The sequence below is a fragment of the Syngnathus acus genome, chromosome 21 (assembly GCF_901709675.1).
Source record: "Syngnathus acus chromosome 21, fSynAcu1.2, whole genome shotgun sequence".
NCBI lineage: Eukaryota > Metazoa > Chordata > Actinopteri > Syngnathiformes > Syngnathidae > Syngnathus > Syngnathus acus.
The window spans coordinates 13,153,424-13,169,528 of record NC_051105.1 but is presented as its reverse complement, the minus strand read 5'-3'; the positions used below and the strand labels follow the sequence as shown (position 1 = coordinate 13,169,528).

The following is a 16,105-nucleotide window of genomic DNA, read 5'->3' as shown; positions in this document are numbered from 1 at the left end:
ATATGCTATCTTCTGTTATCGATGTTAGTATTGTCTATCTGTTTATCTATCTGTGTGTTACTGTATCTAACTGTTAGCTCCTGAATTTCCACCGGGGTTCAACAAAGTATCAAAGTATCTATCTATCTACACTGCTCAAAATAATTAAAAGAACACTTTGAAAATACATCAGATTTCAATGGTGACAACAAAAATGTTGGATATCTATACTGATATGGACAGTTTAATGTCTCAGGAACAAAATGATGCCACATCTTTTGATGGAAATAAAAGTTTTCAGCCTACAGAGGGCTCAGTATATAGACACCCCAAAAATCTAAGTGAAAAAATGATATGGCAGGCTCGTCCATTTTGCCTAAATTCAATTTCTGCAACTCGAAATTCTTTTCAATATCTTGTGTGGCCCCCCAAGTGCTTGTATGCATGCTTGACAACGTCGCGGCATGCTCCTAATGAGACGACAGATGCTGTCTTGTGGGATGTCCTCCCAGATCTGTCTAAGGGCATCAGTGAGCTCCTGTAAAGTCTGAGGAGCAACCTGGCGGCATCTGATGGACTGAAACACTATGTCCCAGAGGTGTTCTATCGGGTTTAGCTCAGGTGATCGTGAGGGCCATTCAATTGTGTCAATTCCTTCATCCTCCAGATACTGTCTGCATACTCCTGCCACATGAGGCATTGTCGTGGATCAGGAGGAACCCAGGACCTACTGCACCAGCGTAGGGTCTCACCATGGGTGCAAGGATTTCATCCTGATACCTAATGGCAGTCAGACTGCCGTTCTCTAGCCTGTAGAGGTCTGTTCGTCCCTCCATGGAAATGCCTCCCCAGACCATCACTGACCCACCACCGAACCGGTCATACTGAATGATGTTGCACACCAGTAGCCTGTTGGAGGTCATTCTGTAGGACTCGGGCAGTGCTCAACCTGTTTCTCCTTGCACAAAGCAGCAGATATCGGTGCCGCTGATGGGATGAGGACCGTCTACGGCCCTGTCCAGCTCTCCTAGAGTAACTGCCTGCCTCCTGGAATCTCCTCCATGCTCTGGAGATTGTACTGGGAGACACATCAAATCTTCTTGCAACAGCACGCATGGATGTGCCATCCTGGAGGAGTTGGACAATCTGCGCAACTTCAGGAGGGTTAAGAAATCGCCTCATGTTCCCAGTCGTGATAATGACTCTGGCTAAAGCCAACACTTGTGGAAAAACAGTTAAAAAAGATCAAGAGGGAGGAACATGAAATGGCCACCACCTGCAAAACCAGTTCTGTTTTAGGGACCATCTCGTTGTTGCCCCTCTAGTGCACCTGTTGTTAATTCCATCAACACCAATGCAGCTGAAACTGATTAACAACCCCTTCTGCCACATACTTGACCAAAACCTTATCAGAAAAGTGTAATTAAATTCATGCCATACCCTGATAAAAAACTGTTCCTTTAATTTTTTTGAGCAGTGTATCTATCTATCTATCTATCTATCTATCTATCTATCTATCTATCTATCTATCTATCTATCTATCTATCTATCTATCTATCTATCTAGCAAGTGCTCCTCCGGCCGTCATGACTACATTTTACCGTGGCACCATTGAGAGCGTCCTCTCCAGTTGTATCACTGTTTGGGGTGGTAGCTGCACTGAATACAACTTGAAGGCCCTGCAGCGCATAGTGAACACGGCTGGTAAGGTTATTGGTGCTTCACTCCCCTCCTTGAAGGACATTTACACCTCCCATCTCACCCGCAAGGCGGCCACGATTGTGAGTGATGTGAGTCACCCCGCTCACTCTTTGTTCGATCTTCTGCCCTCTGGGAAGAGGTACAAGGAGCCTGCGCTCCCGCACCACCAGACTCACCAACAGCTTCATTCTCCAGGCTGTTAGGATCCTGAACTTTTGCGCTATATTCTGACTGTCTGCTGTATGCACACTTGCTCCATTTTTGCTCCTCTTATTTATCGTGTTATTTGTTTATTTATTATTTATTCATCACTCTTATTTATTCATTGTTTGTGCCTTCTTGTTTTTATTTTTTTGTGTTGTTTACTTGTATGTATATTGTGTACTATGTCTTGTCACCGTGGGATAGTGGGAACGTAATTTCGATTTCTTTGTGTCTTGGCATGTGAAGAAATTGACAATAAAGCAGACTTTGATCTATCTATCTATCTATCTATCTATCTATCTATCTATCTATCTATCTATCTATCTATCTATCTATCTATCTATCTATCTATCTATCTAATTGTTTCATGGCACATTTGTTTGATTTATTGAATTCAATTTTAATCAATAAATAAAACATTTAATGAAAATTTTAATTAAACAATTCTTGCAACCAGTTCAGGTTGTCCCCCACCTGGTTGTCTCACACCCTCATGAGAATTAGCGGCTTAGAATGAATGAATTTCATGGTTTGCTTTATCTTTTATTCATGCATGCGTCCATGCCTGCGTCCATGCCTGCGTCCATGCCTGCGTCCATGCCTGCGTCCATGCCTGCGTCCATGCCTGCGTCCATGCCTGCGTCCATGCCTGCGTCCATGCATGTGTCCACCATGCATGCGTCCACCATGCATGCGTCCACCATGCATGCGTCCACCATGCATGCGTCCACCATGCATGCGTTCATTTTGGCACTTTTGGTTCTACATACCATGTGATCCTGAACAGGAAAGGTAATATTGACAAGGACGGGAGGGAGGTACTTTCGACGGTGCATTGAGACTCACTAAGCTCTCTATGGCAGCAGATCCTCTGTAGAACTAAGTTGTTCCATTAGTCATGGGATGTTGGTTTCAAGCACTGAGATATTTTCCACTAATATAGCACATCAAGATAGCTTTATCACAAACAATAGCATCCATCCATTTTCTGAACGCTTACCCTCATGAGGTTAGACACCAAATTGTCTTATACAATGGCTAAACTTTCTCCTAATAACAAATAATTATTTTAACTAATTAATGAACTAATAACAATTGATTGTGTGTAAGTGTGTGTGTGTGTGTACACACACACACACACACACACACACACACACACACACACACACACACACACACACACACACACACACACACAATCAAACCTCGGTTTTCGAACGTCCCGGTTACCAGCTCAGTGGCCTAGTGGTAGAGTGTCCGCCCTGAGACTGGAAGGTTGTGGGTTCAAACCCCGGCCGGGTCATACCAAAGACTATAAAAATGGGACCCATTGCCTCCCTGCTTGGCACTCAGCATTAAGGGTTGGAATTGGGGGGTTAGATCACCAACTGATTCCCGAGCGCGGCACCGCTGCTGCTCACTGCTCCCCTCTCCCCCAGGGGATGGATTAAAATCACACGGGGATGGGTTAAATGCAGAGGACAAATTTCACCACACCCAGGTGTGTGTGTGACGATCATTGGGACTTTAATCTTTAATCTTTAATCTTTTTAATCTTTAATCTTCTCGAACAAATCGGAATTCGAACAAAAGATTCAAGATTTTTTTGCTTCGGTTGTCGAACAAAACTTCAGAGGTCGAACCTCGCGACATGAGCCGAGAGGACCCGAGAAAAACCGACCGCGCGGCCCGGATGCCGACTGACTCCGTTCGTTGTTATTGTATTTTCGTTACTTTGAGGATTGTATTAACCCCTAATCATGCCTCCAAAGAAAGCAAGTGGGAGCAGTAAAGCCATCCTAAAACACAAAGACGCTCTTAAAGCAATGAGACAGTGAGCACGCTGCGGTTGCGCGATCGGACCAGATTAAGCTCCCTGCGCCCTGAGGTCCACTTAAATTTTGGAAAGTACATCAGGACTTTAAAAATATTTTCTAAATTTCAGCGACGGCTCTGTCACAATAATGTCACCAGCGCGGTGGAGTTTCGCGGTTGGCGGCGTGCTACGGTTGCGCGTTCGGCGGTGCGCTGCAGTTGCGCGATCGGACAAAAATGTGCAAATGAAAAAATGCTTAAAAAGGTGTTTTTTTTTAGTCTTGGAACACCAGCTCAGTGGCCTAATGGTAGAGTGTCCGCCCTGAGACTGGAAGGTTGTGGGTTCAAACCCCGGCCGGGTCATACCAAAGACTATAAAAATGGGACCCATTGCCTCCCTGCTTGGCACTCCGCATCATGGGTTGGAATTGGGGGGTTAGATCACCAAATGATTCCCGAGCACGGCATCGCTGCTGCTCACTGCTCCCTTCTCCCCCAGGGGATGGATCAAAATCACACGGGGCTGGGTTAAATGCAGAGGACAAATTTCACCACACCCAGTGTGTGTGACGATCATTGGGACTTTAACTTTAACTTATATACACAGGGTCCGGCCATAAGATCAGACACATTTGTAGGTTTAATAAAATGCAAATAAGATTCAAGATTCATGAAGTTTATTGGCTATGTTTGGGCATGCCAAACAAGGAATTTGACTCCGGTAGATCTCAGCCTCTGTTCAACATTTAGGTGACTAACAACATTCAGGACATGTGCGAAAATTGACATTTATTCTCAAACATCCCTGATCTTAAACTCCCAGGAGGGCAAGGAAAAACTCAAAACTCCTACTAGGGGAAATGAGAAAATAAAATTAAAGAAACAAAAACGTTTATTTTTATTTTCGAAAAGTACATATAATGCCATTTTATTATGTTTTGTTTCCTTTCATTTTCGTTTAGTTTTCAAATAATGTTATTTTGTTCTTACCGCTTCCACATTTTCTGGAGTTCTGGCGGTGCAAGGTCGGCAGGTTGATTTTCGTTTCAATGCTGATCCACTCGCTTTGAAGTTAGTAACCCATAACACGATCGTGTTTCGAGCAGGTACGGGTTCATGTCTAACAAGTTTGAAGCGCAAACGGAACGCTCATTGTGTTGCAGTTACAGATTCGTTCTTGATCAACATTTCCACAATGAAAGCACGATGCTCACCGGTCCAATTCATGTTAGCAACTGAAACGAAACAAAATAACATTATTCGAAAACGAAACGAAAATGAAATGAAACGAAACAAAGCAAAACAAAACAAAATGGCAATATATATACTTTTCGAAAATTAAAAAAAAACGTTTTTGTTTATTTAATTTATTTGCATTTTATTAAACCTACAAATGGGTCAGATCATTTTGCCAGACCCTGTATACAAATAAAGTTATAACAATGCTACGTTCAAACTTCAAATGCTTCCTTGCAATACGAAGAGCAAGCACATTTAAAATGCTTACATGAGACTCCTAACAGTCTCCACTCCATTGAAATTCTGTCATAGTTGGATTACAAAAAAATATGTTTCATGAATTTACTCTACCTTGAGAAGACCGTGTACTGTACACCTGGTGGGGTTCCAGGCCCAGGATCCCAATGCAGGATGTGAAGGAAGTTAACGGAGTTAACAGATAGATTAGATGGCGTAGGGAGTGTACCAAGGACTGTGTAAAACATGACAGTCATGTTAGTGTCGCAGAAAAAGTTACAGAAACACAAACACAAAGCATCATCATAATTTTGATTACCGTATTTTCCGGACTATAAGTCGTGGGTTTTTTCATAATTTGGGTGGGGGGGGGGCGACTTATACTAAGGAGTGACTTATATATGAATTTTTTCACAAATTATTACTTGGTCATTAACACTTTACTTACTAGTATAGTTGATCACTTCACATGTTATTTTCACTTAAAACCGCATGAGGGCGCACTATGGCTGTGGAATAATTGGAGCCTCACTGACAATGAGTTCCATTCACTGACTTCCAAAGTCGGGAGATTTAATGATTTGGAGTGACACAGATTATTCGATAAACTTGTTATTTATGTTATAGTTATTTGACATATAGTTTATTTAGAGTAGCAACGTGTATGTTGTTAGACTTCAGTAGTTTCCGATTTTCTAGGGAGGCCGTGAAGGCAGCAGTGGGGGGAGGCGGAAGAGCGATCCAGGGCGCTTGCGTGTGTTGGCTCACATGTTGAGCTCTTGATTTGTGAAATAAAAGAGCCGGTTACCAAACCCACGTCTTGCCTGGCACTTTGGTAACGCTACAATATAGTTATATACGTAGATGTGTGGAATAATTGGAGCTGCCAACTGACAACGAGGCTGACGTCAGCGGCGCACGTAGGTCCGGAATCGACAGATGGTTTTTTTGGGGGGTTTTTTGACACAGAGGATGAATATTCCGGTGGATATAATGATTTTGAGTGACACGGATGGTTCGTTAAAATTGTTGTTTATATTACATTTATTTGATATATCTAGTCTGACGTCAGCGGTGCACATAGTTCCGGTGTTAACAGCTGTGTTTTTTTTTTTTTTTAAGTGACACGGAAGACGAAGATTCTGATGAATATATTGATTTGGAGTGACACGGATGGTTCGATAAAATTGTTGTTTATATTACATACTATATTTGATATATCTAGTCTGACATCAGTGGCTGCAGTTGCGCGATCGGACAAAATTAAGCTCCCTGCGCACTGATGTCCACTTAAATTTTGGAAAGTACAGCAGGACTTTAAAAATATTTTCTAAATTTCAGCGACGGCTCTGTCAATAATGCGCCCAGCGCGGTGTAGTTGCGCGGTCGGCGACGCGCTACGGTTGCGCGTTCGGCGGTGCGCTGCAGTTGCGCGATCGAACAAAATTAAGCTCCCTGCGCACTGAGGTCCACTTAAATTTTGGAAAGTACATCAGGACTTTAAAAATATTTTCTAAATTTCAGCGACGGCTCTGTCACAATAATGCGACCAGCGCGGTGCAGTTGCGCGATCGGCGACGCGCTACGGTTGCGTGTTCGGCGGTGCGCTGCAGTGGCGCGATCGGACAAAAATGCGCAACTGAAAAAATGCTTAAAAAAGGCGGGGTTTTTTTTTGCTTGGAACGGATTTTCTTTTGCCATTATTTGTAATGGGAAAACATGAGTCGGAATTCGAACGATTCACTTCTCGAATAGCCTTCTGGAACGGATTGTGGTCGAAGACCGAGGCACCACTGTATAATAAGTTAATATTGTTATGGAAGTTAAATTTATATCCTCATCATACAGCATAGTATAATCAAGTGGTCCGTCATTCTCTCCAGGATGTGCTGCAGGAAAAATAGAAATCAAACACGAACGCTCCTTATGTATTTGTACCCTACTTAGCCATTGGATAGTAGGCTAATATAGCTAATATAGACGCAGCCCATGTTGCGTTTATTATAAGGCTTATATCAGACTATTCTTTTTTTTGCGGCTCCAGACAGATCTGTTTTTTTGTTGGTCCAGTATGGCTCTTTAAACATTTTGGGTTGCTGACTCCTGGCGTAGGCATATGAACTCGTTTTTTTTTCTTTTAATTCACGAGACGTCATCTACAACCTACAGACCTTCCATTTCAGCTAACTATGTACATAGCTTGGCATGAGTCAGACATTTGAAAGGCAAGAAACGAGTTTGAATTAAACATAACAAAAAAACACTATTTAAAAAGAAAACGTGCTTAACCATGGTAGAAGAGCCAAAGACCCCAAAATGATGTCCCAAAAGCGTATCAATGAGAATGAAAGGATGGCTATTATTTACAAATAGCTCTCTTTTACTTTTATTTTTTATTTTTTTCCACCTGAAGTCAACTCTTCAGCGTGCACTCCGTACCCTTCCCCCGTGATCTTGTGGTCTCGTGGGCGGAGATTTCCGGAGCCGCAACGCAGTTGATTGCCGCCGTTGTGAGCTGTAGTGCGCCAGTGTTCCGCGGATAAACTGCACCGCAGCCATTTCGTACCCGGTGTGAGCGAGGCGTAAAGCTTATTCTGACAATCATTTGTGGGCGGAAGGAGGGAAGGACGGAGAGAGAGAGAGAGAGAGAGAGAGAGAGAGAGAGAGAGAGAGAGAGAGAGAGAGAGAGAGAGAGAGAGAGAGAGACATTGGGCACACGCTTCACACTTCCGTGTTAGCAACCGTTGGGAGGTACATCCGGTGCTGTCTAGTAATGTATTTAGTGTACACGTGATCACCAGCTCATTCAAATGAATGGGAGCGAGTCTGTTGTATTCTCACTATTTTTGTTGCAATGCACGTCTTCCTCAACTGTAATTTTTTTGTGCGCATCTGTGGATTTTATTTTCAACAAAAAGTCGTACAATAAAACACTGTATCGTATGAGGAGCCTCAAAACCTGACAGGTCAACGTACCATTGCTCATTATGCAGTGGTGATGTTTTTTTGTCCCTATATCAGTGTTTTCCAACCAATGTGCCATGGAACACTGTTGTGTCGTGAGAGATGTTATAGATCAGGGGTCACCAACTCCGGTCCTCAAGGGCGCCAATCCAGCCTGTTTTAGGTGCAGCCCTGCAACAACACACCTGATTCAAATGATCAGCTCATCAGCAAGCTCTATTAAGGCTGATAGCGATCCTGATTATTTGAATCAGGTGTGTTGCAGGGGGGATACATCTAAAACAGGCTGGATTGGCGCCCTTGAGGACCGGAGTTGGTGACCCCTGTTATAGATGTATATAATGTATATAATAATCTCGCTGTCTCTTGCACTCTTTTTCTCTCTCTGAATAGGACTATTTATATAGCACTTTCACGACATCTTTTGTCGCAACATAACTAATTTTTTGTGGCGGTGACATTTTTTCCAATGAAAAGGTGTGCCGTGGATGTAAAAGTTTAGGAAACTGCCCTATAGCCAACGCTACCATGAAGACATAGATAGATAGATAGATAGATAGATAGATAGATAGATAGATAGATAGATAGATAGATAGATAGATAGATAGATAGATAGATAGATAGATAGATAGATACCGTAAATTTCGGACTATAAGCCGCGACTTTTTTCTCAGATTTTGAACCCTGCGGCTTATAGTCCGGTGCGGCTTAGATAGGATTTTTTCCGTGATTTTTGTGATGACTTGATCACTTTTATACACTCGTAAAAAGGCTGTGGACCGCTGTTGTGCGGCACCGCTTTGCTGGGCGGAGGGATGTATGACACGATCACTGGGGAGAAAAGTGGTGTGTTGATCGCATGTCCATCCGCCAGGCAAATAGTGCCGTAAAATTTACACAAAGATGAGACAGAACGAGATCAAGACGGACAATACTGAAAGGAAGCTTTTATACACAAACCGTCATTATGGGGGGCTTATATATGATTTTTTCTGTGATTTTTGTGACGACTTGATCACTTTTATACACTCGTAAAAAGGCTGTGGACTGCTGTTGTGCAGCACCGCTTTGCTGGGCGGAGGGTTTTGACATGGTCACTGGGGAGAAAAGTGGTGTGTTGATCGCATGTCCATCCGCCAGGCAAATAGTGCCGTAAAATTTACACAAAGATGAGACAGAACGAGATCAAGACGGACATTACTGAAAGGAAGCTTTTATACACAAACCATCATTATGGGGGCTTATATATGATTACCGTCTTTTTCCATGTATAATGCGCAAAATTTAACTAATTTATTGTCCTAAAATCTGGGGTGCGCATTATACATGGGTACAACAATTTTTGAAGAAAATCTCCCTCGAAATAAAACTTGAAATCACCTTTCTTCTTGTTTGTTGCCAATCGCGCATCGCATTCAGCCATCCTGCCCAACACAGTCAGTAAAATTCATAATTGACGACACATCGTTTGATGCGATGGTGCAATCCTTGATGGTGTGTTATTGTCAAATATTGTTTGTTTTTTAATCTCCATCGCAGACCGGATATCATACGGAGGCCGCCATGACAGTCTGCGCAGAACGGATGCGCAAGACACGTCAATCGCGCATCGCATTCAGCCATCCTGCCCAACACACTTAGTCAGTAAAATTCATAATTGACGACACATCGTTTGATGCGATGGTGCAATCCTTGATGGTGTGTTATTGTCAAATATTGTTTGTTTTTTTAATCTCCATCGCAAACCGGATATCATACGGAGGCCCCCATTACAGATGCGCAGAACGGATGCGCAAGACACGTCAGCTATATAAAGAGCGAGACTTCAGTTCTCTACCTAAATGCGTATTACAGGTAATATTTTATTTCACAACACTTTGCCTTGTTCCTTTCTTCTCTGCTGTTCACGTCAAACACGCTCCATACGAACACAATGCTCTCGTATCAGACGCTTGCTCAATCACCTGCTCGTTTGCTGTCACAATGTACCCTACACAAATCCGAAACATTTCTCCGCTATCGAGTTTGCTAGCGCATGCGCAGTGATACTGACCGGCAGAATAACATCCGGTTGTTCCCAAAGATGATCTTTTTTCTGAAATAATTTTACGTTTACGGACTTAAGTAAGAGTCAAAATTTGGGTGCGTATTATACATGGGTACAGGCTTTTTTCCAGCATCGACATGTCATTTTTAGGGTGCGTATTATACATGGAAAATTACGGTATTTTTCCGTGATTTTTGTGACGACTTGATTACTTTTATACACTCGTAAAAAGGCTGTGGACCGCTGTTGTGCGGCACCGCTTTGCTGGGCGGAGGGATATATGACACGGTCACTGGGGAGAAAAGTGGTGTGTTGATCGCATGTCCATCCGCCAGGCAAATAGTGCCGTATAATTCACACAAAGAAGAGACAGAACGAGATCAAGACGGACAATACTGAAAGGAAGCTTTTATACACAAACCGTCATTATGGGGGACAAAAGAAATGCATATGATGCCGCTTTTAAGCTAAAGGCAGTCGATGTTGATGACATTGTGTTGCATCACCCTTTTCTTTATTTCGTGGTCCCGTCCACTCTGGAGCTATACGTGTCGCTCGCTAGTTTAATGTAATTTAGCGCTTCGTGCATGAATAAAATTAGCATGAACAGACCCTCATCATGGAAAATGATAGAAGAAATGCATAAAACCGACGACGAAAGAGATACTGAGAAAGTGTGTGGCAAAGGATAACTAACGCTATTCCAATCGGAAGACTTCGATGGTTTCAGTGCACAGGAGGAAGATGAAGACGATGAAGCTCTTTTTTTTACTTTTACTTGTATGCTTTTTTAATCAGCCCTGTTAGTGCTGTGCTACCGTGTTGCTGCTGTGTTACCGCCGCGTCTCAGTGACTTTTACCGGTATGTTTTATTTAATCAAACCCTATTAGTGCTGTGTTACTTCCGTGTTGCTGCGGTATTACTGCCGCGTCACAGGCAGTGTTTGGAAAGAAATGTTAAGGTATGTTATTAAAACTTTAAAAAAGCTTTCTGTGTCCAGTCTTTCTTTGTTAATAACTCGCGTGCACACTTCCGTGTTGCTGCGGTACTACTGCTGCGTCACAGGCAATGTTTAGAAAGACATGTTAAAGTATGTTATTAAAACTTTAAAAAGGCTTTCTGTGTACTGTCTTTCTTTGTAGAAAAACTCGTGTGCACGTGCGGCTTATCGTCCGGTGCGGCTTATATAAGAAAAAAACTAAAACATCCCCGGATTTTAGCTGGTGCGGCTTATAGTCCGGTGCGGTTTATAGTCCGGAAGTTACGGTAGATAGATAGATAGATAGATAGATAGATAGATAGATAGATAGATAGATAGATAGATAGATAGATAGATAGATAGATAGATAGATAGATAGATAGATAGATAGATAACAACACACAGGTTGCCGTTGATATATGCCCGCACAAACACTTTTGTTATAGCATAACATTAGAATTAAACATTAGTTGCAGTAAAATATGATTTTAATAGAACTTTTTATTGACAACTTTATTTTATGGCTGTCAGTAAATTCTAATAAAACTACTACACTTTCACTTCATCTGTTTTATTCTTTATAGAAAATCTTAGTTTTCATTGAACCCATTGTAAAATTATTGCTGTATCCTGAGAGATGCAAGAATATCAAGAAAATAAATGTTGTCACACAACACGATTTTACTCACCTGAATCAAGCAGAAACACCACATTTAAGGAACAAAACACCCAGTTCATCTTGCCCTATGCCTAGGCCATCGCAGTTATTCCTTAAGGAGTGCACTTGCCATGTTGAAAAGAAAAGATGTCAGGCATAATATATATTCAAAATGATACAGTCATGTGATACTTTTTTCTTACGTGCAAGATACCACACTAACATATCCTCAAGTTAATAATAAGGTATGTGCATTTCTGCATAAGTAAGGCTATTGCTCAAATCGAAAAGCTTTCTGTGCACCTGCCAAATTTTAACATAAATTGGTTGAGACAGTTTGTTAGGTCCCGTGTGATGTTACTCTGACATGCCATGATTGCATTACTTCCAACGCTTATAACCAACTGCAAATGCCTCTTTATGCTGCTATATTTCTTTCATGCAATGTATATTAACCATTTATGGAGTACTGGTTTATTTGACTCAAAATTACATTTTTTCAATGAATGTCTCAGGGTATACAATTTTTTACAGCAATAAATCATTATTTATTTTAGCAACATTCACATACAGTACCTCTTATATTATAGTATATTGTTTTACTAAATGGTTTTAGATTATATTCTGCTGAAAATTTCTGTTTTGTAGTCAATGTAGTAGTTTTCACATGATTTTTCTTGTGCTAAGATTTACATACTGTTTAGCATTGTGACTGAAATTGCGCAATTAACTACTTAATTAGAAAGAACATCATTGTAGTGCCGTATGTGTTTAGCAAGCTTTCCTATGACTAGGAATAAAATACGGATTTAGAACATTTGGAACTTGTAAACAAGGATTCCACAAAAAGGTCACATAAAAAATCTCAACTACCCCGAATGACTTTGGTCAGGAATTGGTACATTTCACTGTCTTTAAACAGTAACAACATGCCTAATACAGTACAATACTATAATAGTACAATACGCAGAAAGTATATTGGAATAGTCGAGCTCTGTTTGATAATTGTGGTTACGTGTAAATCAACAGATCTCTGAAATTTTACACACATCTATATTAAGTACTCCAAAGACAATTCCAAACTTGCTGTCACATGCTTAAGTATCCAAATAGTAACGTTCACTCACCCGGTTTCCTGACAAACCATAAGCTCTTTCCGTCGTTCTGGCTAGTGAACCGTAATGCCGTTCAATTCTTCGAAATACTCGCTTTACAGCTAAATGCAAAACAAACATTCAAGACTGTCGCCACAGAATGACTTGACTAAAATCGCCCGCTTGTCTGAAGGTGGTTGCCGATATGCAATTCTGTTGGGGTGTTGGCGGTTATTATTCCATAACCTGTGTTTAGAGACAACGTCCTGTTAGGTTTTCAAAGTAAAGTCTAAAGGTTCGTTCCAAACGTTCATTCGGCGGCTGAAATATATTTGTTTTGGTTTCTGTTCTTGTGCTTTCCAAACGTCACACGGTGGTTTCCAAGTTCCAACTTTCCAGTTTCTTTCATAAGTATCGCAGGTATATTGGGGTTATGTTTTGTACTTGAAAAAAACAAACAAACTCATATTTGAAAAATTAACACTTGAAACTGAAATTAAACCTATTGAGTTTGAATTTTGAAAAATCAAACAATATATTCAAATCAATAATACTTGTATGAAATGTTTTCTCGGGTTGAAAATAGTTTTGATAGATAGGTCAAGATTAAATATTAGTGAATGTTAACTTCTCATGTTGGCATATGAATTAAAGTACCGTTTTTTCCCATGTATAATGCGCAAAATGTAACTAATTTATTGTCCTAAAATCTGGGGTGCGCATTATACATGGGTACAAATTATTATTATTTTTTGTTTTGTTTTTTGTTGTTTTTTTTTTATCCGGATATCATACGGAGGCCGCCATTACAGATGCGCTTTCTTCTCTGCTGTTCACTTCAAACACGCTCCATACGAACACAATGCTCTCGTATCAGACGCTTGCTCGATCACCTGCTCGTTTGCTGTCACAATGTACCCTACACAAATCCGAAACATTTCTTCGCTATTGAGTTTGGTAGCGCATGCGCAGTGATACTGACCGGCATGAGGGTAGGAGCGTAGACGGTAGCTTGGGTAGCGGAACGAAGTGGGCCATCTTGCTGAAACGGTCGATAATGGTGAGGATGACTGTTGCCTTCGGACGGAGGAAGGCCGGTGACGAAGTCCACCGCCAGGTGCGACCACGGGCGCCGTGGGATGGGCAGCGGCTGAAGCGTGTTTTGTTCCAATTACAGGTCGGACGGTCGCGGACAAACTCCTGGTTGTCATTCCTCTTGGTGGGCCACCAAAAACGTTGCTTGACCAGGAACACTCCACTCCCGGGTGAAAGGCAAGGGCGGAGTCATGCCCCCATTGAAGCACCTGGGGACAGAGATTCTCTGTAACAAAATGTCTGTCATCTGGACAGGGGCTGGAGCCCGGTTGGTCCATTTCACTTGCTCCTCAATGTCCCAGGAAATGGCCGCGACCATGACTGACAACAAGGACCGGAGCTGGTAGCTGACCTTTAGCCGTTGGGCGAGGTTCGAGTCCATAATGTTGGCCTCCGCTCTGAAGTCGACCAGGGCAGTCAGCGTGTTGGTGTCGTTGGCGAGCATGAGACGGGCTAGCAATAAGGTCTCACAAGGATCCCTTCCTGCGCAAGTCTCTGCCTTTCAAGGGGCACGAGACCGCTCGATGACCCTTGCCTCCGCAGTACAGGCACAGATTAGAGAGAAGCCGCCACTGGCACTCCTCCAGTGGAGGCCTGGTCCGCCCAACCTCCATGGGCTCTACCCGAATTAACGGAGGTTGCGGCTAGAGTAGGCAGAGTTCCTAACATCGGTGCTGCTGGCCCTGCTCCTTTCTCCGCGCCTGGATGCGGCGATCAATTCACGTGGTCAAGTCAATAGCTTCGTCAAGCATGGTGGGAAGCTCGTATGACACCGACTCATCGGCCAAACCATAGTAGAGTACATCCACCACCGCTGAGTCGTTCCATGAGCTTCATCAGGCCACTATGTGAAAGTCCAGGGTGTAGTCGGTCAGCATGCGGCTACCCTGGCAGATCTTTAAGAGGTCTCGGGACGCATCTGTCTTGGAAGAGCCCTCATCGAAACACCTTGATCATTCTCTGTGCAAATGAGTCAAAGGAGGTGCAGATGCCGGTCGGGCTGTCGAATTTCACGGTGCCCCAGAGGTAAGGCCTTCCGGTGATATGGGTAATGGTGTAACCCACCTTGGCGCCCTGTGTGGCAAAAGTTCGGGGCTGGAGGGCAAATTGGATCTGGCAACTAGACAGAAAGGCCCGGATCTGGCAGGGATCACTATCAAAATGTTGCAGGCTCCCGACCTTGGGTTCCGCAGTCTCCAGGGCTGGCACCAGGGACACAGGAGATGGTTCCTTGAAGGGTCAACGCAGTTGCGCCAGGCGAATGGGAGTGGACGAAGTAGTGGTGGCACCAACACTCCGGAGCACCTGATAGAGCAGTTGTGTGAGGTGCTTTACCTCATCTGAGAGTTCGCTTGTCCAAGCGTCCCTCGGCACGGACAACAGGATCCACCTCCGGCAGTGTGCGCTGGTTATGGGTATGGTCAGTTCATGCTGACATGGACCAGACAGAACAACCAAGTGCGTCATACTCTGTTTATTGTTCTTAGGGGAAAAGGGACGTGGAGATCGGGGGCAGCGTGGCCGGAGGGCGAGCCGAAGACATAGTCGGGGACAGGCGTCAGTCAGGGCTGGTGGCGTTCAGACATAGTCGAGGACGGGCATTCGGTCGGGGCTGGCAGTGTTCAGGCGTGGTCGGTCACTTGAGACAGAACGAGATCAGCAACTGGAGACTAGCACAGGCAACAAGCACAAGGCAGGAGGCAAAGGAGCAAACATGTGGCATACGGGGACATACTGACAAGGACTGAAAAAGCGTGGCTTTTGAAAATGGGAGTTAATGAGCTGGGAATAGGTGTGGTGATTATTAACGAGGGACAGATGTCAGGCAATGAACGCTGAATGCTCTGTGACTGATGTAAACATTAACGGAGAACTGACCAGGGTGCTAGAAGAGCTGGAGCTTCACATTGTGAGGAAAGAAATATGCAATCACTCTATAAATGTTCAGCCCCAAAACTAACACATGCATAAAATTAGATCTGCTCAGTAGTCTGCCTCTTACAAAGGAGTAATCACACCTTGGATAGCTATTCCACCAAGTGGACTGACATGAATCATGGCTCCAAAACGAGATATATCAATTGAAACAAAG

At 43.0% G+C, this 16,105-nt stretch overlaps 1 protein-coding gene across 8 annotated transcripts in view; it reads right to left on the bottom strand.

Moving 5' to 3' along the window:
- The window catches only part of LOC119139698 (interferon alpha/beta receptor 2-like), a 68,666-nt gene extending 55,501 nt beyond the window's left edge, over positions 1–13,165 (bottom strand). For 2 of the 8 annotated variants that reach the window (XR_005101409.1, XR_005101407.1), the window contains exons 1-3: positions 12,952–13,165; positions 11,856–11,949; positions 5,290–5,410 (exon numbers count right to left, since the gene is read on the bottom strand). Coding sequence is in view for 2 of the 8 variants with exons in the window: in XM_037280646.1 (XP_037136541.1) it covers positions 5,290–5,410; positions 11,856–11,904 (170 nt within the window). In the remaining 6 variants the exon portion in view is untranslated. Of the gene's footprint in view, positions 1–5,289; positions 5,411–7,582; positions 8,236–11,855; positions 11,950–12,911 lie in introns of those variants that run through there. The other 6 variants (XM_037280646.1, XM_037280647.1, XR_005101406.1 and 3 more) reach the window with 5 other exon arrangements.
- Positions 13,166–16,105: the final 2,940 nt, after the last annotated feature.